The sequence below is a fragment of the Barbus barbus genome, assembly GCF_936440315.1.
Source record: "Barbus barbus genome assembly, chromosome: 41".
NCBI lineage: Eukaryota > Metazoa > Chordata > Actinopteri > Cypriniformes > Cyprinidae > Barbus > Barbus barbus.
Genome location: NC_136719.1, coordinates 11,532,143 through 11,552,765, shown reverse-complemented (window position 1 = coordinate 11,552,765; position 20,623 = coordinate 11,532,143). Strand labels below are relative to the sequence as shown.

At 36.8% G+C, this 20,623-nt stretch overlaps 3 protein-coding genes and 1 pseudogene across 5 annotated transcripts; 1 reads left to right on the top strand and 3 right to left on the bottom strand.

Moving 5' to 3' along the window:
• The first annotated feature begins 2,519 nt into the window (after positions 1-2,519).
• On the top strand, positions 2,520-5,139 carry LOC306860355 (guanylyl cyclase-activating protein 2-like). Its single transcript, XM_079402013.1, has 4 exons — positions 2,520-3,364; positions 3,572-3,721; positions 4,079-4,193; positions 4,402-5,139. Exons 1-4 carry the CDS (start codon positions 3,164-3,166, stop codon positions 4,527-4,529), a joined length of 594 nt encoding a protein of 197 aa, XP_079258139.1. The 5' UTR covers positions 2,520-3,163; the 3' UTR covers positions 4,530-5,139.
• Positions 5,140-7,073: 1,934 nt separating this feature from the next.
• On the bottom strand, positions 7,074-9,877 carry LOC306860606 (C->U-editing enzyme APOBEC-2-like). Of its 2 annotated transcripts, none has more exons than XM_079402382.1 (3): positions 9,683-9,877; positions 9,256-9,594; positions 7,074-7,810 (listed from the first exon to the last, which is right to left on the bottom strand). In XM_079402382.1, exons 2-3 carry the CDS (start codon positions 9,540-9,542, stop codon positions 7,276-7,278), a joined length of 822 nt encoding a protein of 273 aa, XP_079258508.1. In that variant the 5' UTR covers positions 9,543-9,594; positions 9,683-9,877; the 3' UTR covers positions 7,074-7,275. The 2 variants fall into 2 exon arrangements, with proteins under 2 accessions (XP_079258508.1, XP_079258509.1); XM_079402383.1 differs by having other exon boundaries at positions 9,256-9,574.
• A 4,848-nt stretch (positions 9,878-14,725) lies between these two features.
• LOC306860384 (zinc finger BED domain-containing protein 4-like) lies at positions 14,726-17,782 on the bottom strand. The gene is made up of 2 exons (XM_079402055.1): positions 17,259-17,782; positions 14,726-16,873 (listed from the first exon to the last, which is right to left on the bottom strand). Exons 1-2 carry the CDS (start codon positions 17,406-17,408, stop codon positions 15,116-15,118), a joined length of 1,908 nt encoding a protein of 635 aa, XP_079258181.1. The 5' UTR covers positions 17,409-17,782; the 3' UTR covers positions 14,726-15,115.
• A 1,023-nt stretch (positions 17,783-18,805) lies between these two features.
• On the bottom strand, positions 18,806-20,018 carry LOC306860508 (coiled-coil domain-containing protein 115-like; annotated as a pseudogene). Its single transcript has 5 exons — positions 19,913-20,018; positions 19,668-19,771; positions 19,551-19,567; positions 19,145-19,321; positions 18,806-18,937 (listed from the first exon to the last, which is right to left on the bottom strand). The product of its transcript is annotated as a coiled-coil domain-containing protein 115-like (transcript).
• Positions 20,019-20,623: the final 605 nt, after the last annotated feature.

The following is a 20,623-nucleotide window of genomic DNA, read 5'->3' as shown; positions in this document are numbered from 1 at the left end:
AACATTTTTGGTTCCAAGAACCATTCAGTCAAAAGTTCTCGCTTTCTCTTTCTTACCTTTTTATAATCTGAAGAACCTTAATTTAGCCCCCCAAAAAAGGTTCTTATGGCATTTTTTTATTATATTTATTTCTCGACTGGTTTACAGAACAAAGATAAACGAATAATCCCAAAAATGTTACCTCCATTTATTTTTGGATGAAGTACACAACCAGAACAACTTCAAATGTCACGTCTTGGTAAAATGGAGATTAAAGATGTCTTGTATCTTGTCTCGGCTGTTGGTGGATGATTTACGACTTTGCAGGTCTGGCAGTTGTCTAATGACAGTTTGAGTTTGTGCTTTCCTGCACCTCTTATCTTGTACTAATATTAGTAAAATAATTAAGCCATTTTATATGAAACAGGCTACACATATTATTAGATGAACGACGTGGTCAAATAAATAATTCATTTGCATCAAAAAAATAATTAACCGTAAACAGTAAAGTGCTTAATAAACCTTTGAATCCTTGCTCAGGTAACTGCTGATACTCTAATTAAACAGTAGCACTCTGTACTTATCCTAATTTCTGCTTTTTAATTTCCCCGCAGTGTGTGTGTGTGTGTGTTGTGGATGATTATTACTCTGATTAAAAGAGCGAGATGTAGCCTACCGTAGTCTAGAAATATTGCTCTCGGTTCCCTGCTGTGTGTTTTGGGTGAGGGGCTTGGTTTGTGGAGGTGGGATAAGAGACAGAGGAAATATTATTTCACTGCCCTGGCAACTGGATCAGACATTAATCTCAATTCAGAGCCAATGACTAACTCTCCTCTCTGAGTCTTTTTTGATTGCATAATGTTGACACCCGCGGTCTTTCACGTTAGTAATCGCTTTAAATAAATGTTAAATCCTCACAACACAAGACCATTTTGATTTAACATTCTTTAATCCGAGCAACTATTATCTATATTTTGTGTATAAATCAATCAGCACTAAGAATTCCTTCATATAGGCTCAAAAGAACGTGATCAAGCAGCCAATCACAGCATGAAACTGTAGCCTTTGTAACACTGACACCCAGGGGCATCTGTTAGTATTTTTTCTCTGTAAAAAAGAACTTTGCTTTCTACTAAATTTGAATTAAATTTGGCTTTCTCTCCTTGTCTGTGTTAATGATTCACAGGCTATATTTGTATCATTGTAACTGATTTAGTGTCATATCAGATTAGAGCAGTGATGAATAATTTTTATATATTAATCATCCTGATCACAAATAAAAATCAGCTCTGCTCAGCAGTTCATTAAAACCAAAGATATTACAATCCACTTATGACTTGTAATTGTAATTACGCCAATTGAATGTGAACTGATTACTGCCTTATTTGCCGTAATTATGACTATAAAACTACTAAGTCGTTTCAGATGTAATTGATTTTAATAGCACCAGAAAGATTTTGTCATCTAATGCATGGCACAAAAGCAAGATACAAGTAGATGAGTAAAAATTCTTTCAAAATATTATTTTTGCATTCCAAATATGTGGCATTGAGTATAAATTCTCCATATTTGTTATTGCATTCACTATTAATCCAATAAGATTATGAATTAATTGTGCAATGAGTGGCCTGGATACCTGTAGGCCAAAGGAGCTTATCCTATATAAAGTATAGTCAGCACTTTAGAAAAGGTCTTTAAAGTTCATGGACTGACAAATCAGACCCTATGTGGCCTGCTGTACTATGTGTTTGCACTTGAACATAACTGAGGATCATTGACCAGTAACATTTCAGTATGTCAGCTTGCAGATGTGTGTGTATTGATCAAAGCATTGTGAACACTGTATGACAGAAACTACTCCTCTGCATATATAAAGAGATTATTAAAGTGAAATCATAACATCAGTCTGCTGCTTTGCATTTATATTCTGTAATATAGCATAATCCCTTTTCTTTGAGGTTACACAGTCTATATCTCATTGCAGAACTATCAACACTGTGGCCTTATGTAGGTTACTAATAACAGCATCAAATTACACAGTAGATTCTTTCTGTCATTTTGGAGACAGTACACTGTTATGCTGTAACCTGAGTTATAAAGGCAACATATCACGTTAAAATAGATTTGTGATCCATTTGGTCTGGGTCATTGATACCTGAAAAAAAAAAAAAAAAAAAAAGAAAGGCCAATGGACTTCCACAACCCTTAAAAGTAAAGGTTCCAAAAGAACATTTTGTCAGCGATGAATGGTTTTGGTTTCCCCAAAGAACCTTTAAGTGATAAACAGTTCTTAAAATAACTTTTTTCTTAGTATAAAGGAAATGTTCCATGGAACAAACAAGTTTTTTGTGAAACCACTGAAACCAATAACCTTTATTTTAAAGATTGTAACAATTAGATTTTAGTTTTGTTGTCCAAACTTGTACATGTCCAGACAAAATGCACCACCCTCATGAACTAGGCCAGACTTCTCTAGTTCCTATTTTTGAAAAACTATTAATAGTAAGAGCAGAGGGGATTATGACTCAGATTGTCTGAATGATTCACAGGATTGAGTGATCAAGAGCAGGATACGGTTAGGGCTTTCAACATTTCAGATCCAGGGACCCCCTTCCCATTCAGCCAAACAAGGGACTCCCAATACAAAAATTTGTGGCCTTCAGCTTGGCCTTCAAAAGATTATTTTAAATTGAACAGGTAAAAATAATCAGGTCATGATTAATATTCTGACATGGGGCCCCTTAGGGAGCCCTTGAGCCTGCATTGAGGAATGGAACGCTCTGTGTACTAAATGATGAATTATTGCAAAGCTCTTGATCTTGTTTCAAGCTAATTGATTCAGACATGGATTGATATGAATAATCCCTTGCAGTCATGTGATCCAAAATAGTCCTTGTACTGAATCCCAAGCCGGTAGAGCACCTGAAAGGTTGAGGTTAGTTTTACACTTTGGTACAAACTGAAATTTTTCACTTCAGTTTTTTTTTCTACTATTTTTTAAGGGGATACACGTTTGTCTCGTAAATCAGACTTTTTAGTTGTCGTATCATCAGTTTGTGGAGCTTAAAGGTTTATTGGGATGTCTGGATCAGTGAGAATGCCAGGACAGTGAAGCTGCCAGATGTGATAATGGACATTTTTTGTTGAGAAGCAGAGCTTGTGTTCTTTACTGTCATCATTCGCGATGGGTCAGCGACTCAGTGAGGATTCGGACGATAAAGAGATTGATGTTGCTGAACTGCAGGAGTGGTATAAAAAGTTTGTGACTGAATGTCCGAGTGGAACCCTCTTCATGCACGAGTTCAAGAGCTTCTTTGGTGTAACTGAAAACCCACAAGCCGCCGATTATATAGAAAACATGTTTCGTGCTTTTGATAAAAATGGGGTAAGTTATTCAATTTCAGTTAAGTTACAAAAAGTAGGCATAAACACTGTGTGAGGAGTGAGTGTATAAAATACTTAACACCAATATAATATAATATAATACAATATACACTGTGAAAGAGGTTCCATATTTAAAAAATGAACCTGAAAATGATCAGTAATTTGACAGTTCAATCCTATTTCTCTTCCTTTCGATTTTTGCTCATAGGACAACACTATTGATTTTCTGGAATACGTTGCAGCCTTGAATCTAGTGCTGCGAGGAAAGTTGGAGCACAAACTGAAATGGACTTTTAAAATGTATGACAAAGATGGAAGCGGCTGCATCGACAAAACAGAGCTCAAGGAGATTGTGGAGGTAATCATCTCTCATGTCTTTTCCATTGTCAACACAGTCAGACAGATTTATACATCGACTGGGATTATATACTTCAGTGTTTTACTTGATTACTAAAGAAAAAAAAGGATGAAAAACGTAATTCTGTGTGCTCTGGTGCTGAGATTACATAACCTGTTTCATAACATTCACCTTGACATTGAAACTTACTAGTGAGATGTTCACAGGGGATTAATCCAAATGACCTCTGTGACAGCAGGACATTTGTGTGCAGAGATGTTATTATACTTTGTAATACCACTATAAGGAAGACATTTATGCATTTAGGATTACAAAAGAAAAAAAATGAGCATCTTTACTTTACCTTTACTTTTACAGTCAATCTACCGACTAAAGAAAGCCTGCCATGGTGAACTTGATGAAGAGTGTAACCTACTGACCCCAGATCAGGTGGTGGACCGAATATTTGAGCTAGTGGACGAGAATGGAGATGGTATAACTTACTATGATTCATTAGTTTTCTACAATTATTAAATGGTTAAGCCAAACTTTAGTCTTTTTCTTTATTATAACATATAGCCTGCGTTTATTTAAGTTCACTGATGTTAATAATTAATCAAACTGTGGAAAAATTCTTGCTTTCTGCTCAAAGGCTTTCGTGAAAAAGCGGCTGATTCTGAGTTTCTTTGCTGTGTTCTCAGGGGAGTTGTCTCTGGATGAGTTCATTGACGGGGCACGACGTGACAAGTGGGTCATGAAGATGCTGCAAATGGACGTGAACCCTGGGGACTGGATCAATGAACAGAGACGCCGCAGCCCCAACTTCTGAACTCCATATTCACCAAAACAACCCTTAACATAAGCCTACCCCTTAACCAACATATACAGAGCATGCATAGTTTCTCAAGTACAATCTTAATCGTGGTTCATTCAAGTGAAATTAAGCCATCAGCACTTTTTTTAATGTAGTGGTGTAACCCATTTCTTTTTTGACAAACATCATTTATTCTATCTACATGTAAATATTCATGTTTTCTTTGTTTATTTCATTCTTGTTGTTAGGATTTGTGAAAGGCTCACTTTCATGACTGGATTTCTGACTTTCTGCTATTATTATTCTGCAGATGAGGTGCATCTGTGTTTACTGTATATGTGGCATATTACTCAATTTATAAACCGCAATCAATTTCAAATTGGCATTTCTGATGTTTGTAAATACATGAATATTGTCAAGAATGAAGTCTCTGGAAAGTCACAATTGTAAAAGTATTTGCATTTGTAAATTTCTCAAAAATAAAAACTCATCAATTATAAATTGAATGTACTATTAATGAATTTGTATTTTTTTTATTTATTACAAGGTCACGCTTGTGTTTGGAAAAAATTGTAAGTGTGGTTTTGTTTAGGCCGTTGTATTAAATGTGATTAATAGTAATAGGAATAAGTTTATGATTACGTTTATTTTGTTTATCATAATTATAACTGAGCAGGGTAACAAAACCCCAAAATATCTCCATAGCAGAATATTACGATATTGTTTCGGGACTATTTTATTCAAGCCGTATTATGATTAAATTAACATCATAACATCACTGATGTTATAGCACTTGTAATTTTTAGTCTCAGGATGTCAGCAGTTGTCACTATTTATGAATTATTATACAATTGTCACTTTTTAAAATCAATGGTGCTACAGAAACATAATATATTTTTACAACTATTTTTAATATGAATATTTAATTGTTAAAATGTTCATGCTGTGTTAAAGACTCCATATTTAAAAACTGTATTGTTTTATGATCCTCATCATTTTTTCCAAATAGTAGCAATTGTAGAATAACCATTTAATGCTGATGTATGAGACTGTTTAAAATTACAAACAAACAAATGCATACGTTATAGAAGCTTGTTTGGCGTGTAAATATATATATTTTATTTAAATGTAACCTTTCATTCACTTTATCAGCCTTTATCCGCCTTCATTGTCTCTCAGTGGATTGCTCCCTGACGCTAGATGACACCCAACACTATTATTAGCATGAATTTAAACCTGCACTCAAAGCAAAAGAGAAACCTAGACCAATGTAGGGAAAGTGATGGAGACAATGATAACGTACAGACTAGTATATTTTTTTGGAAAAAGAAGGAAAATGATCACCTTATCAAAGTGGATTTAGGGTAGGAAGAGGCACTATGGATCCGGTTATGTGTTTGGAAGCGGAAATAAAGAAAGCTCTGTCAAATAGAGAATCAGTAATGACATGTTATAGAGAGAGGGCCTGATGATAAGTTGGAAGAGATGGGGGTAGGGGGAAGAATGTTTAATTGGATTAGTGACTTCCTTAAGCAAAGAGTAAGAGTGAGAGTAGGAGACTCTATATCATCTCAAGGAATAATAGAAAATGGCACTCCTCAGGGAACTGTAATAAGTCCAGTGCTTTTTATAATAATGATAAATGATATGTTTAGTAAGGTGGATAGGAGTATTCAGTATATCACTGTTTGCAGATGATGGGGCTTTGTGGTTCATTATGGGGAAAATGCAGAAGGCTGCATTGTTTGATCAATTATGCTTTTTAGTTTGTATTTTTCCAGTAATTATCACTAAATTAAGTGTAGCTCAAATATTAAATGTCCCATAAATAATTATTCCACCATTTTTTCTGATATCCTTATTTTCCAATTGATTCTTCAGTTCATTGGTTCTCAACTGTGTTCCTGGAGACTTTTAAAAGCTGTCTTATTTCGAAAGCAGCATCCTCCAAAGGTTGCATTAGTCAGCCTCATACGTCACAGAACCTCTCTCATTTCAGAAAACCAACCATTATAAAATGCACTGTTAGTCCTCGTGAGGCCTAATTACAGTCATTTCTGTCTTTAGAATGTAATGGACGACAGATAAGACCGACAAATGTGACCTCTGGAGGGTGCAGCCTTTGAAATGCGACACAGCAAAAATGTGCAGTTTTGGGGGGACTCCAGGAACACAGTTGTGATCCACTGCATAAGTACATATAAATAGCATTGAAAAGCATCAAACCGTCATACAGCTGTCTTTAAATTGTGCTTATGGTAGGAAATTGACTCATGTTTATTGTTTTACATACATGGACACTGTTCACTATGCCAAAATTCATCATATAATTTCAAAATAATAAAAAAATAAAATCATTAAAAAACAAAATTAAAATATTAAACATAATGCTTAGAGCAAAGCAAACTATATTTTAGTTAGCAAAAGAATTTGCTTCGACTTAACTGGAATTTTATGCTTGAATTTTGCACCCAGATGTTTAGCTTGTAAAATATTTCTTAAATTATAGTAAAATAGAAGTATTACCTATATATATATATATTTATTTATTTTTTTTTTGGTTTGAATTCATTATGTAAGTTTAAAATCAGTAAAGTCAGCAAAGTGATTTCACAGGACGAATAGTGTTGACAGAGAAAACAATCCTGATGTAATTACAGGGACATTGTAATAATTAGCTGTTAAGTTCTAAATTTGCTTAAAGGTGGTGCCCAGGCAGTTTTTAACAGTCTTAATCAGAGGCCAGCAGCGGCTCCTTACCCTACTTTAAAATATCACACAACTTCTCATCATAATAATCATAGTTATCTTGACAGTCCTCCCAGGGTGTAAAGTTATCTTCCTCGTTCTCAACGAATGTAGACCAAACATACGCAAAATCCGCAGGCCTCATCATGCGTATTTTACACCCCGTCCTAACTAGCGCCTGAAGTCCGGCCTGTATCTCTGCTTCCTCCCACTGGAAAAGACGGGAGCAGTGCATAATAAGACACATTGTCTTGCGGGATCGCAAGATCTCTACGAGCTTAGCAGAGCAGGCTGCGCAAGGGCTCGAGGACATGTACCAGGTCACTGTGTAGTGGAGTGACTTGTCATAATAGGCCAACACCTGTTGAAAGAAGGCCTCTTCAGCGTGTGAACCCAAATGCTCATCTTCCAGGTAACCGCGAAGGCCTTCTGTCTCTGTAGCACCTCCTTGAATGTCTACCTGGTAGCACAGGAAGGTCTTGTTGCGCCCAGAGGAATATTCCACATTTTTAAATTGGAACTTAAAAAAAGTTGGGTTAATTCTGTCTCTGTGGGAAGAAGGACATTTTTGAATTTAGAAATAAGACTTTTATCACAATCTATTGTGAGAAAATGTGGCTTAGATTAAAGTAAAAACTGTAGGAAAAACTACATGACTTCATTACTGAAAATTAGAACCGATTTTAAAATACTAATCAAAGTTGTGTGATGTATTCCAGCTTCAAAACAAATAAATGCATTGACATTGGACAAGAAGTGCTTCTATTTCAGTGGGCACTAATAGGCCTACAGTGACTCAAAAGGATTTATTGCTCTTGTATTGATCACCTTGTTGAATAAATGTTTATAAATCTCAGGTGAGTTTCTCTAGAGTATTATTTTGTTTGAAAGAGGAACCCATTGAGTGGTAAGATTAAAACTGACTTTCTTTTTTTTTTTGGCCCTCATGTACACTACATGGCTTAAAGTAAATGGCCACCTGAATACCACACCCATATGTGCTGGTTGAACAATAACCAGATATGAATAAGGAATTAGTCTGCTCTAACAGCTTCCACTAGAATTTAAATCAGGGCTGGGTAAGGGTAAGCGTGAGAGATTTGCTCCCATTTAAACATAAGACCAATTCATCACAATGCTGTTCTGGGTTTGTGCAGGTCAATCAAACCTTATGGACCTCACTTAGTGATGTACCCTGTTGAAAGTCATTGAGCTCTTTGGTTCAGATTTTATGCAACTGTTACTGTGGATGTAGCTGAAATAGTCAAACTGGTCAATTAGAAGGTGGTGCCCACATACTTTTGGTCATGAAGTGCCTGCAACATGGTTTGGGGATACTACACCATGGCAGGGACAGGAAAACTCGTAAAGACATAAAGATTATACTGAGTAGCCTACAGAAAAGTCCCAACTTTCTAAAAGCACTGGGGTTCAAAACAATGAGGTCATTGCTCAAATTTATAATGTTCCTACCCAACATGTTGGAATTTCAGATTTAACTCTTGTCAGAGTTGGTCCGACCAACCCAAACACTCTTATCTATAAGTTTTCATTTATTAAAATGCCTTTTTAGTGTCAAAGTCAAACAAGTGGCAAAGTCATCTTAAATTAGGTTGTGGTGTCATGCAATATGCCATGCTGTTATGAATTTTGAAAAGACACTGTCAGAAACAAATTAGCAAAAAATGTACCTTTAGGGATACAGCAGCTTGCCAGTACCCTTAAAGGGACAAATCTGTGCCTCTACCCCTAAAAGGTGCCTATTAATTTCTTAGAGTGGTAATATGTACACTTACGTTGCAATTATGAACTGCTCAAGGGGTAAATAAGAATCAAAGTTGTCCCTTTAAGGCGGCTGAGCAAGTGACAAGCTGTTGTCTCCCTATAGATACTTTTTTTTTTTTTCTGAGAGTGTGCCACTGTTCTTACTGAGTGATAGAAATATTACTGTGGATCCAGTTTGTGATGAGATAGTGAAAGATGTCTGTCATACCCTATAATGATCTCGAATGGAGGCAGCTCCATAGGCTCCAGCTCAAACTCCTCATCTTTGGCAGGGCCTTTGGCTCCTTCTGCTACCTCCCCATTTCCTTGAGGTGTCTCCTCATTTTTTTGCTGATTTTCTGGGGTCTTCTCTGGCTTCTTTGTCACCTTTTCACCTTTATCTTTGTTCTTTTCTTTCTCCTTTTCAGGTTTACTCTCTACTTTCTCCACTTTCTTTTCTTTCTTCTTTATCAGGCCGCCTTTACCAGGGATCTTGCTGTCCTTTCTGTCCGCCATGACTTAGCTGTGCGATGAAATGAGTCTGCTAGCTGTGAGCATGTGAAGGGTGCTGTTGATTTAGTATGTGAGTCAGAGAGATGACAGCCTGAATATGTTCCTAAGTCTGAGAGTTAAAGATGAAGATAAAGATAACTTACTGTGACAAACCGGAGCTGGTCAGAGAGGGAGGGAGACTGAAGGGCAGCTGCTCTCTTGTTTCCATGCTAAAAAAAGGCCAAAATATAATGGGGGGGTGGAATTTTATACATTCATTGTTTAAACAAGTCACCGCCCCATTTTGTTCAACAGGTGCATCAAGTAGCCGTTTTCCTCTTGCTCAATTACAGATGTGTAATGAGCACTGACACTTAATGGCATATAACCCAGATGCATCAGGTATTTCCCTCCCCTTTTTGATCAGGATATTATTGCTGTTCATACAACAACAACAGGCAGTTTATTAATAACTGTAGTTTGGCAGAGAGTTGAGAATGACTCAGTCTCTTCACAAAGTGAATGCCATAGTTCAGTTTAGGCCTTTACTACCCTCAGATCAAGGTGGTCTAAAGGTCAGCATGGCACTGGCCAGTCCCTGAAGAATCAAAGTTTTTGCACTCCCTGACCCACGAGCAAACTTTGCAGTTACCGTTTACAGACACTTAAGTTGTTGTGATGGAGGAACTGAGTCACTCTGAAGAAGATAAACGCAGATGTGAAATGTGGTGTATTTTAAGGTTAGATTCCTGTACAGAGTGCTGATGCCCCCCACTCTACCCATTCGAGTCATTAGAACTGTGTTACTAGTTCCCTGCCAAATTTTTTTTACTTTTATTCTTGAATCTCTGCCAGCTGGAAAACCAGGGAAAGTCCAAAGGTTTTGGCAATGCTTACTGGGTGGTATACATAGTGTACTGCCTACTATTTATAAAAATAGTATGTGAAATAGAAGGGGTTATTCCATCTTAACAAATTCAGTATTTGTTAGGCAAGGCAAGGCAATGCAAGTTTATTTATATAGCACATTTCTTACACAATTCAAAGTGCTTTACAGAAAAGAAAGTGAAATAGTCATTAAAAATAATAATCACAGCAATAAAAACAAGGAATTAAAAAATAATAATAATAAAAACAAGGAATTTTAAAATGATATAGAAATTGATTTAAAATTAATTTAAAACAGTTAAGAATAGATAATGATTACATAGAATACAGTGCAGTCAGTGAGTTTTGAGTCTGGATTTAAATGTGACTAATGTTTTAGCACATCTGATCTCTTCTGGAAGCTGGTTCCAACTGCGGGCAGCATAATAGCTAAAAGCGGACTCCCCTTGTTTTGTGTGAACCCTTGGTGTTTCTAACTGACTTGATCCTAATGATCTGAGTAGTCTGTTAGGTTTATATTCAGTGAGTATATCTGCAATCTATTTAGGTCTTAGGCCATCTATCTCAATATGTAAAGTTGGAGAATAGGCCTATATATAATACATCCAGCAGTTATATTTAATATAGCAAATCTCAAACGCTTATTTTGTCACATCACTATTTGTAAAAATTTGGAAGTATGTCCAACTTAATCTGAGTAGGGTGTCATAGGCCTACTCTATATCATATAATAGATTTTTATTTATTTTTTGAAAAGTCTGTGAGGACCGGAATAAAATGATTATTGATTGATTGATTGATTGATTGATTGATTGATTGATTGATTGATATAATTATATATTATATTATCACTCAGATCTATTTTGCTAAATCCGACTCTTAAGGCATAAAGATATTTAGATTGATATTTGCTTATAAACATTAAAGGGGTCATATGATGCGATTTCAAGTTTTCTTTTCTCTTTGGAGTGTTACAAGCTGATTGTGCATAGATAAGATCCCTGAAGTTGCAAAAACTAAAGTCTCAAAACCAAAGAGATATTCTTTATCAAAGTTAAGACTCTGCCACGCCCCCCTAAAACGACTCATTCAAACGGGCCCCCACATGTCTACGTCATGATGTGGAAATATTTGCGTAAGGCGTGGTTTCAGTAACCGCAGTAGTGTTGATGCAGCCATGTCAGGGAGACGCTGTGTGTTTCTATGCGAAAGCAAAAGCACTTTATTAGGCCTTCTGAAAGCAGATGCATTTAGGAATCATTAAGATTTCTTACAACAGAACAGTACAACCCAGATGTTATCACAACGCATTTTATGGACGACCATTTCGTGAACCTAGGAGAAGAGGTAATTCTGACTTTGCTATGAATCAGCAACTGTAAGTATGTTTTGTTATTAAAGTATTTTCTATTGACTCTTCAAATTGCGGAGTTTCGCGCGTCGTGTGTGTGTGTGTGTGAGAGAGAGAGAGACAGAGAGAGAGAGAGACAGGTTCAAATCACAGTGGAGTCATCTTTCTTAATTGCAGCTTGTGTGCAAACACATAAGAGCATCATCACTGTGTCTGTCACGTGACTCTGTTCCCCTTTCGGGCTTGAACTGATGGTAAAACTAAGGACATTATTAACTGTCTTTACTTATATTTTGAAAGCTGAAGCTCGCGATTATGGAAAGGGGCTTTACATTTCCGATGAGTGCTTGTGGTGTTCGGCCAATCACAATGCACTGTGCCAGTTGGCCAATCAGAGCAGACTGTGCTTGTCTGAAGGAGGGACTTTGTAGAAAATGAAGCGTTTGAGAGAGGCGGGGCATAGAGGACCTACAATAATTTACAGCATTTGAAAAATAATGTTTTTTGAACATTAAAGCATGTCAACATATTCTGTTACACCAAATACACAAAATAATGATCTTTAAAAAAAATGGTACATGACTAGGTTATTTATATTAGTCTCATAATAGATATAGTGCTATTAAGGGTGTATACATTCCTGATGATGATGCATCAGTTATGAATAGTTTAAATATAGCTCGGTAGCTGGAGTCATGTACTGCCTGTTATGAATGCGGATGTACTCATTGCGTAAAATACAATGTCACCTTTGGTTATTCACTTTTTTTGTATAAACACATAATTACTATTTAATTTCAGACTGATAACTACCGTTTTAATGAAGTGACTAGGGCCTGGCTTTTGGATTATTGTACTTATCGAGGGGTGAGAACCAGAAGAGCGCAAGTGACATTTTTGGTGAAATGGAAATATATCAAATGAAAGCTCTTAATGAGCTCTTTCTACTGGCAAAAGTACTATCATCCATGAGTGTACAATTTTTTATTATAAACAATTGAGATCAGTACACAACTTCAGATCAAACTATGGTAAAATTTTTGTTTTGGCTCTCCTGTAAAGTTGGCGAAATGTCACTTACGCCTTTCTGGTTCTCACCCCTCGTTATTATCTTTTTCATTTTTATTTTCTTACCTTTTTTACTTCTTTTTTTATATGTGCACTGAAGATTGTAGCTGTTTTAATTATAGTGGCAACTGGGTTGATTAATGTGCAGAGCATGTATTTTATATTGCAGATGATTAGGGGGAAAAAATGGCTAATTTCATTGTTTTAAAGTCTCCCCTGAATTGTTAGATGATGGAGTATTATTTATAAACTGTTAGAGTTGGAATGAGAAGCATGCAAGTAAAATGATTCTTACCATTTTTATAACTTTGTGTTAATGTTCAGTTTTTAATTGCTGGTTAATTTATTAAGTTGGTCAGTATTAATGTCAGCATGTATTTTGTTTTACCTATTAAAGCAGCATAAATTAGATTTTGGATTTTATAAGCTATATGTGCTATGCAAAATAGCGAATAAAGCTATTAAATGAATTAAAATGTTTCAGCTTATTGTGGACAAATTTAACAGCTTGAAATATGTTACATTCATAGTTTAACTGGGATAAGAACTAGAACAAAGTTATTTAAATGTACATTGTGTTCAATCACACCCCTTGCCAATAATAAATGTTATTTTCATAGCAAATTAAAACTGACCACTTTACCACACAACACACCTACACATCACATCCACAGCAACTGACTGACAGACATCCTTTGTTGGCATAGAAATTGCATTTGTGAGCAGGACTGCAATTTCTTTTGAGGTTTGGCAAGAAGGGAGCGTGACAATGAGGAAATGAAATTGCAATCAGAGCCACTGCTATTGCTGTTTCGATATTCCCAGGCCATTCCTGCACGCATGTTGAAAATGAAATCTCAAATGGACTTTGCTTTTCCATTTAAAATTTGGCAGACTTTGCAAATTACGTGTGCACAAATAGAAAATGCAATTGCAAGTACAATGTTACCCAGAATATGATACTGTAGCCCCACTGAGACTGAGTGGGACACTGAAATCAGGATTCACATCCAGCATACACACACTCACGAATGTTCATAATATCTGCACTGCAGCAGTGCTGCCCCGCCTTACACATAAATCTGTTTGAAATTGAGTTTATTGATTGAATGTCCTTTTGCTATTTTCTTCTCCACATGATCAGAATACAAGCACGCATAAACTCTATTGAGATGCACAAGTGCGTTGTAGTTATAACTGTAAATAAAGACCTTGAAATTGCTTGACCTTTGGCATATTATTGTTTGACCCAGAAGTTATGACAGGACAAAAACATCAGGTTTGGTAACAAACACTTTTACTGAAACGGAAAAGTCTTTTTCACAACAAAAGGTCCTTAATGCACAACAACTCTTCTTAATATCCCACAGACTTGATTACTCTCCTTTCAGTCCTGCAAGCTAGGAGAGACTGCAGTCCACCATCAGCGTTCTCCGATTCCCCATAGGCCTGAAATGTAATTATTTTCAATTACAGAACCTGCCTGCAGCTTTCACCCTGTGGGTTTTGTACACAAGGAACCCACACAAAAAGCCTGTCAGCCACACTGTAACTCTATTTGACCAATGCTTGCCTTAGAATGTAAAGCTAACTATTATACACAAAATGTTTAATAACAATGTTTAATTTAACTGGAAATGTGCTATTGTTTTTCTTAAAGGTGTTCTGAGAAAGCATTTGGCTGCAAGAATAGTGTGTTTTCTGAGGTTCTACGTAATGCTGATAGTGAAGGAGAATTGTTATGTAAATACTTAACAATTAATCAAGGATAAGTACAGTGTGCACTGCACTTGTATGGTCCTGTTTTTTTTAAAACATAATGTTTTATAAAAGTCTTCAATAAAGGCAACCAGCATCTGATAATGAGTCATAATAGGTTAACATTTTATAATAACTTTCATTTCCATTTTCATTCAATTGCATTGAATTTAAAATAGTTAGGAGATAGACAGACAGATAGATAGATAGATAGATAGATAGATAGATAGATAGATAGATAGATAGATAGATAGATAGATAGATAGATAGATAGATAGATAGATAGATAGATAGATAGATAGATAGATAGTTATTATAAATTGTTACCCATAATAGTTACTTAATAGTTATTTATCTAATTTAGGCTTAGCCTTTTGTACCTAACTAAAAAATTAATATTTGCTGACAACAGTATTTTATTTACTTTGGGGTAAATGTACAGTTTTTGTAGATAGATATATATATCAGGCACAATCCCCGGTGTTTGGTTTGATATCAGTACAAAGAAAATCCTGTAAAGCTCGCTTTGCAGTTAGGACCAAAGTATCCTATAGTTAGCCTTCAAGTAAATCAGAGTGTCCAAGTTTTTTGGCAGAAGTCGACATTGCTCTGGTCTGAGTGTCTTGCTAACCAGGTTAAATATCTGGTCCACTGATGTGGTTGTTGCTGGCACAGTAAAAACTTTTTTGGCTACTTGTGAGAGTAGGGGGAAATCGATGGACTTGCGTTTCCAGTATTGTAGTGGATCCTCATCTGTGGGTTCTTCGTGGAGATATGTGGACAGCTCCTGCTCCACAGTCTTGGCCTGGGTGGTTGGCCTCTGCTTAATGAAAGAGAACAGCTTGCAGCGTTTGGACGGTGACGGCTGGGCCTCTGAGTGATGTTCTAGTGGACTCAAAGGCCGAGTATGCTTTCCAACCTCTTCCAGCAGCACCTGTTTGTGCCAGTCGCTGTCACTGCTCCAGGACAGCTTGAACTGTGGGTCCAGGGTGGTGGCTGTCACATAAAGAGGGTCCTCAAGAATGCCTGCCAGTCTGCGGTCCAGAGCTTGAGACAATCCCATCACAATCCCAGAGCACTGGTGAGTTACGACCTCAGCCAGGTGCTTGCGCAGACCTAGCACACAGGGCAGGGCTAGGCTGATGGACACGTGCTCGTCTCCTTGGACCATGTCTGAGGCCTCCTCAAAAGGCTCCAACACCTCAACCAGCTCCCGTAGCTCTGCTTTTTCTAAGTTACCGAGGACTAAGTCATGTCTATCCACAATGTCTTCAAGAAAATCCATTGACTCTACCATTTGCCGCAATATTTTTAACTGAGCGTTCCACTTGTCTGTGGATGAGGGTCTTTGCCAATTTGTTGAGGTGTTGGAGCCGAACACTTGGACAAGTTTTTCAGAAGCCACTGTAGCAATTATGTAGTTATACAGGTGGGCTCCTTTGTTTAGAGGAACTGATATTTGAGGGGAAGCGCAAACTCCTTCCTTAACACACTGAGCTAATAATCGAGCAAAGCAGTCTATCCTACTTCGACCAAGACACTGATCTAAAGACTTCTTGTTCTCGTTGCTACTAATGGTTTCTTTGGCTTCCCCTGCACTGGACACTTCATCGCTGCCATCTTCCTCATCTTCTTCACCATTTCCAATGAGCTTGAACCCAGGAAGACGAAAAGCCGATCTGTTTTCACAGGGCGACAAGTCTGCGACGACTCTGAACACTTTGCCAGACATGCCATGGGACTCGGAGACCTCATTAAATTCGCTGAGCATTTGCTGAGTGTTGCTGTGGTCTGGAAGAGATAAGCATGCCAAAAGAGCGGATCTGATGTGCCAGTCTGCGTTAATGAAATGGCAAGTCACCCCAAGAAACCCAGCACCACTGTTATTACCCACAGAGCTGCTTCTCCACAGGTCAAGGGTCACACTGCAGGACTCGGCTCCTTTTAAAGCCTGTTTGGCAGCTAGTTGCACTTGGGAGACATAGGCTGGCAGGAGCTGCTGTTGTATATAATGGCATGGTACTGGTATGTAACGGGGCTCCAGGAGCTGAAGAAGCTCACGGAAACCCTCATATTCCACTATCTGTGTCGGCTGCAGGTCTCGGATGATCATCTTGGCGATGGCTTCTGAAATTAGGGATTGGCGAGGGTCACTGTAGTCAAACTTGTTAATTCCAGCACCACTTTGAGAGATCACTCGACCACTTGGAGGTCCAGTACACATCTGCATTGCCTCCCTTTTCACATCTTTCTTCCTCACAAACTCATCATACATGGCCTGATGTTTGCGCTGTGAACGTGACAATTATACACAGGTGAATTGCATATAGAACCCAATAAACAAATTCATGTAAACATATATATCTAAATGCACACAAAGACCAGAATATTAAAGGTTCTTGCACTTTCTGGATATTGAACTTCTGTGATATTTCAAGTCATTTGTGTATCATAAACCGACTTTAAAGAAATTGCACAGCACATTTTATTAAAATATTGTGTTAATTATTTTTTTATTAATATCTGTAGGCTAACTATTGACCAGGAAATTACAATTTCAATTAGTCTTTTAATTTCCATGACCATGTATAGTGGCCATGCATTGATGGTTAAACCTCTAACATTTATCATGTTATTAGATACAAAACACAGTTACATAAAAAATTAACCCTTACCTTTAAATGTGTAACAAAGTTAGAAGTAACTGTCCGTTTAGCCTGAATCCTTGTGCCACAAGCTTTGCAGTTTGATTCAATTTTGCCATTTTCTCCCTCACAGACGATATTGAAGTAATCCAGAATGGAGACCCTAGATTTTGACGCCATCAGTGATCTTCAAATCTTCCACGATACGAGCAACAATACAGTAAGAGTAACACACTTACAAAATGAGAACAATGCGATATCCTCTTATGTTTTTATCAAATTTTAGTCTATCTTTTGGGATTGATTTTAATAGCCTCGTCTCATCGTAGAGATAACAGGATAGTAATCTGACCGAGATAGCGGGTTCACCTGGTCTGACACTGATCGCATCGTCCTGTCATTGTGAAAACATCTTCTCGGTTACACGGCTCAGTAAAAGCATAAAAACAGACGTCCGTCAAATCTGTGTGAGCGCGCAAACGATGTAATGCCAGGTGTCAGATCCGACCGTAAACATCGTTACCCGCTAGCAGCTCTTTTCCGATGAACACCAGGAAGTACTCGGAGAATAGGGAATATATATATTTATTTATTTATCATTCCGCCTCTGTTTGAATGTTTGGATTTTATTCGTGAGGCGCTTACAACTTGATAAAAGGCTAATGAAGTAACCACAACAAAGAACAGGATTTCTCGTTTTGGTCGTTAATTTAATGCACTGATCAAATGTTATTTTATACCTTAAACAGACAAGAGGCGAGGACGCGCCTGATACTTACTGCACGTGCACGTTTACCACTTGTATTTTTGCGATTTCATCAGGAATTTTTGACGTCAAGAAAAGTTAGGTAGATATAGGTTTACAAAAATTACATTTAACATGATTACTTAAGTATTGCTTGGATACAAGAAACCATCTTCTTCCAGGTAAACGTATGTAGCTTGGCATTGTTTAATCTAACACATACCTGATGAACTTTAACAATTTTTTCCATTTAAAATGGAAAAAGAACATGCATTTGTCTATGCATTTTAATCATCTGACAGATATGATTTAGCCACTTAGAAACGGACAGAACAATGCTTTTTATAGCCTTTTAATTTACTGATATAGATTACTATAGATATAGATTTCAGTGACATTCAGACTGTTATTGAATTTTACCAGAACCAACACTAAACTGACTTGATCTGAACAATGACACTGTTTTGCAGAGCTGCTTCACAACAGAATATGAACTGTCTGTCTCCTTAGTTTAGTTTCCATAATTATGCTATTTTTCCTGTCTATTACTGTGAAGCTGCTTTGACACAATCTGTATTGTAAAAAGCAGCACTATACAAACAAAGGTGACTTGACACTTGAAATATGATAACTAATGATTGCAGTGGTATTTACATTTAAAAGGACAAAATATACATATACTACATAGAGCAGGTTCTCAAAAACTACTGTACTGAGTGTTTTCATCTCTTGATATGTCACAAACATTTGATATTATTCAACACAGTAAAATTGAGCTAAGGTCCATTTGGTTTATAAAAATTTTCAATAAATAAAGATTATAGATGAAAGGTCAGTTATTCCTTTTTATTTCTGGTCGAGTCTTCTCTGTCTTTTCTTGCTTCTCCTTCATCTGTGCCTGCATGTCTTTTCTTGTCAAGTATTGCACTTTGTAGAGATGCAATTTCTGCTGAGAGAGTGACGACTGGGGGAAGAAAACGTGTTTTAAAAAATTATTAATCGTTCAATAAACCCAGAATACAAGAAACAGAATTTCCAAAAAATAAATGATGCTGAAATAATACTTCAAATATAGGCCACACAGCAAATCACATCACATCAGTATACTAGAGAGGGATGAAATTAAATATAGCATAAGCAAACAATTTATATAAAAGACAAAAGAGCTCACCCTCTTTAAAAGCAGACTGAGCTTGTTTCAGATTTTGTGGTACAAGGATTCCAAACCACTTCAAAGGATCCCTGTACTCTGGTGTGGATGATTCTGCATTTGTCTTTACTTGAGGGTCTGTCTCCTGTTCCTCCTCTTTAACCCCCTTTTGTTTGGTATTTATTCGCCTTCTCAGACCTGAAATTTCCAATAATGTTGTCATGAACACAAATCATACAATTACAGTTTAGACTCCTACATATAAAATATTAGATAAGCAACACTGTGGAAAGATGCCTAACAAATCAAAACATTATACAGTATTTTAAATGTCAGTAAATCAGACATACCTGTTTCTTTCGCTCCAATGTCTTCTATCGTGTGTTTTTGTTTTTCAGTTCTTCTGTTTTATCCTCTTTTCTCTCACATCTGAAGCTGTTCCACCTTCCAACACACTGTTATCAAAGCAAGCACACGGATCTATGTAAATGACTGAGTCTTATGCACAAGCAAATGTTATTTAATTTCATGTGATGATACGAACCTGGTTTCAACATAAACAAGAGGCTCCATCTCGCTAGCGTACTGCAGAGCAGAGACTTGCTTATTTCCCATTGAATAACGTGCTTTTGCAATTGAAAACCATCCCTGTGTTAAAAGAATTAATGGCATTACATTCTGAAGAAAAATGAAAATATTTCGTATACAATACGTAATTTTGAACAAGCTGGATTCCATTCCCAATATAAATATGTGCTGAGTCTAATTAAGTGTAATTGCACGTTATACCTCCTCTATAAGGGAATTAAGTCTGTCGTTTCTCCTCCAGAGCCTCGAGCTGGTCCATGAACCGCAGCAACTGCTCGTCCAAACGAAGCTGTTGATCAACACGCATTTCTGTCGTTTTATCTGGCTGAACAGAACTGACCAGTAATAAATAGCAGAAAATAAACGTCTTAATGAAGAATGAAAAGAGATGTATTCCTGTTGAACGCTATCAGAGTGATTTTGGAGAACATTTACCGATCACGTGACATGAAATCACATACGTAGAGATTACGTAGTTTAGTATGAATTCTGTGAATACTTTTTCTTCTTTTTTTTTTACAGGATTTATGTTGCTTATTTAAGCGCACATATAACGTTAAAAATGTTTTTCCAAAAATATGAGTTGAAGAGTTGTGTAATAAATATTCCCCCTGTGTGTTTTGTGTGTAATCTGTAATCTGCATATGCTTTATTTGGGGCTTTTTGAAGTATCGACTCGATTCGTAAAAAAAAAAAAAAAAGTGTTACTTATATTGTGCGTACATAATTCATATCATTACAAAATTCACGACTAAAAAGAAAACAATTACTTCCCATACCGGGAGTCGAACCCGGGCCGCCTGGGTGAAAACCAGGAATCCTAACCGCTAGACCATATGGGAGATATACACTAAACCAAAAGCTATCCATTATAACCTAGCATATGTACTTAAACTTATAAACAGAATAGTT

Excerpts from the sequence above, each read along its gene's own strand:
- LOC306860355 (XM_079402013.1), top strand. The coding sequence starts at position 3,164 with ATGGGTCAGCGACTCAGTGAGGATTCGGACGATAAAGAGATTGATGTT. Across the intron at positions 3,722-4,078 it reads AGCTCAAGGAGATTGTGGAG|TCAATCTACCGACTAAAGAA; the intron begins GTAATCATCTCT and ends TTACTTTTACAG. Across the intron at positions 4,194-4,401 it reads AGTGGACGAGAATGGAGATG|GGGAGTTGTCTCTGGATGAG; the intron begins GTATAACTTACT and ends CTGTGTTCTCAG.
- LOC306860606 (XM_079402382.1), bottom strand. The coding sequence starts at position 9,542 with ATGGCGGACAGAAAGGACAGCAAGATCCCTGGTAAAGGCGGCCTGATA. Across the intron at positions 7,811-9,255 it reads CCATTCGAGATCATTATAGG|AGACAGAATTAACCCAACTT; the intron begins GTATGACAGACA and ends TTCTTCCCACAG.
- LOC306860384 (XM_079402055.1), bottom strand. The coding sequence starts at position 17,408 with ATGGCGTCAAAATCTAGGGTCTCCATTCTGGATTACTTCAATATCGTC. Across the intron at positions 16,874-17,258 it reads ACTTTGTTACACATTTAAAG|CGCAAACATCAGGCCATGTA; the intron begins GTAAGGGTTAAT and ends TCACGTTCACAG.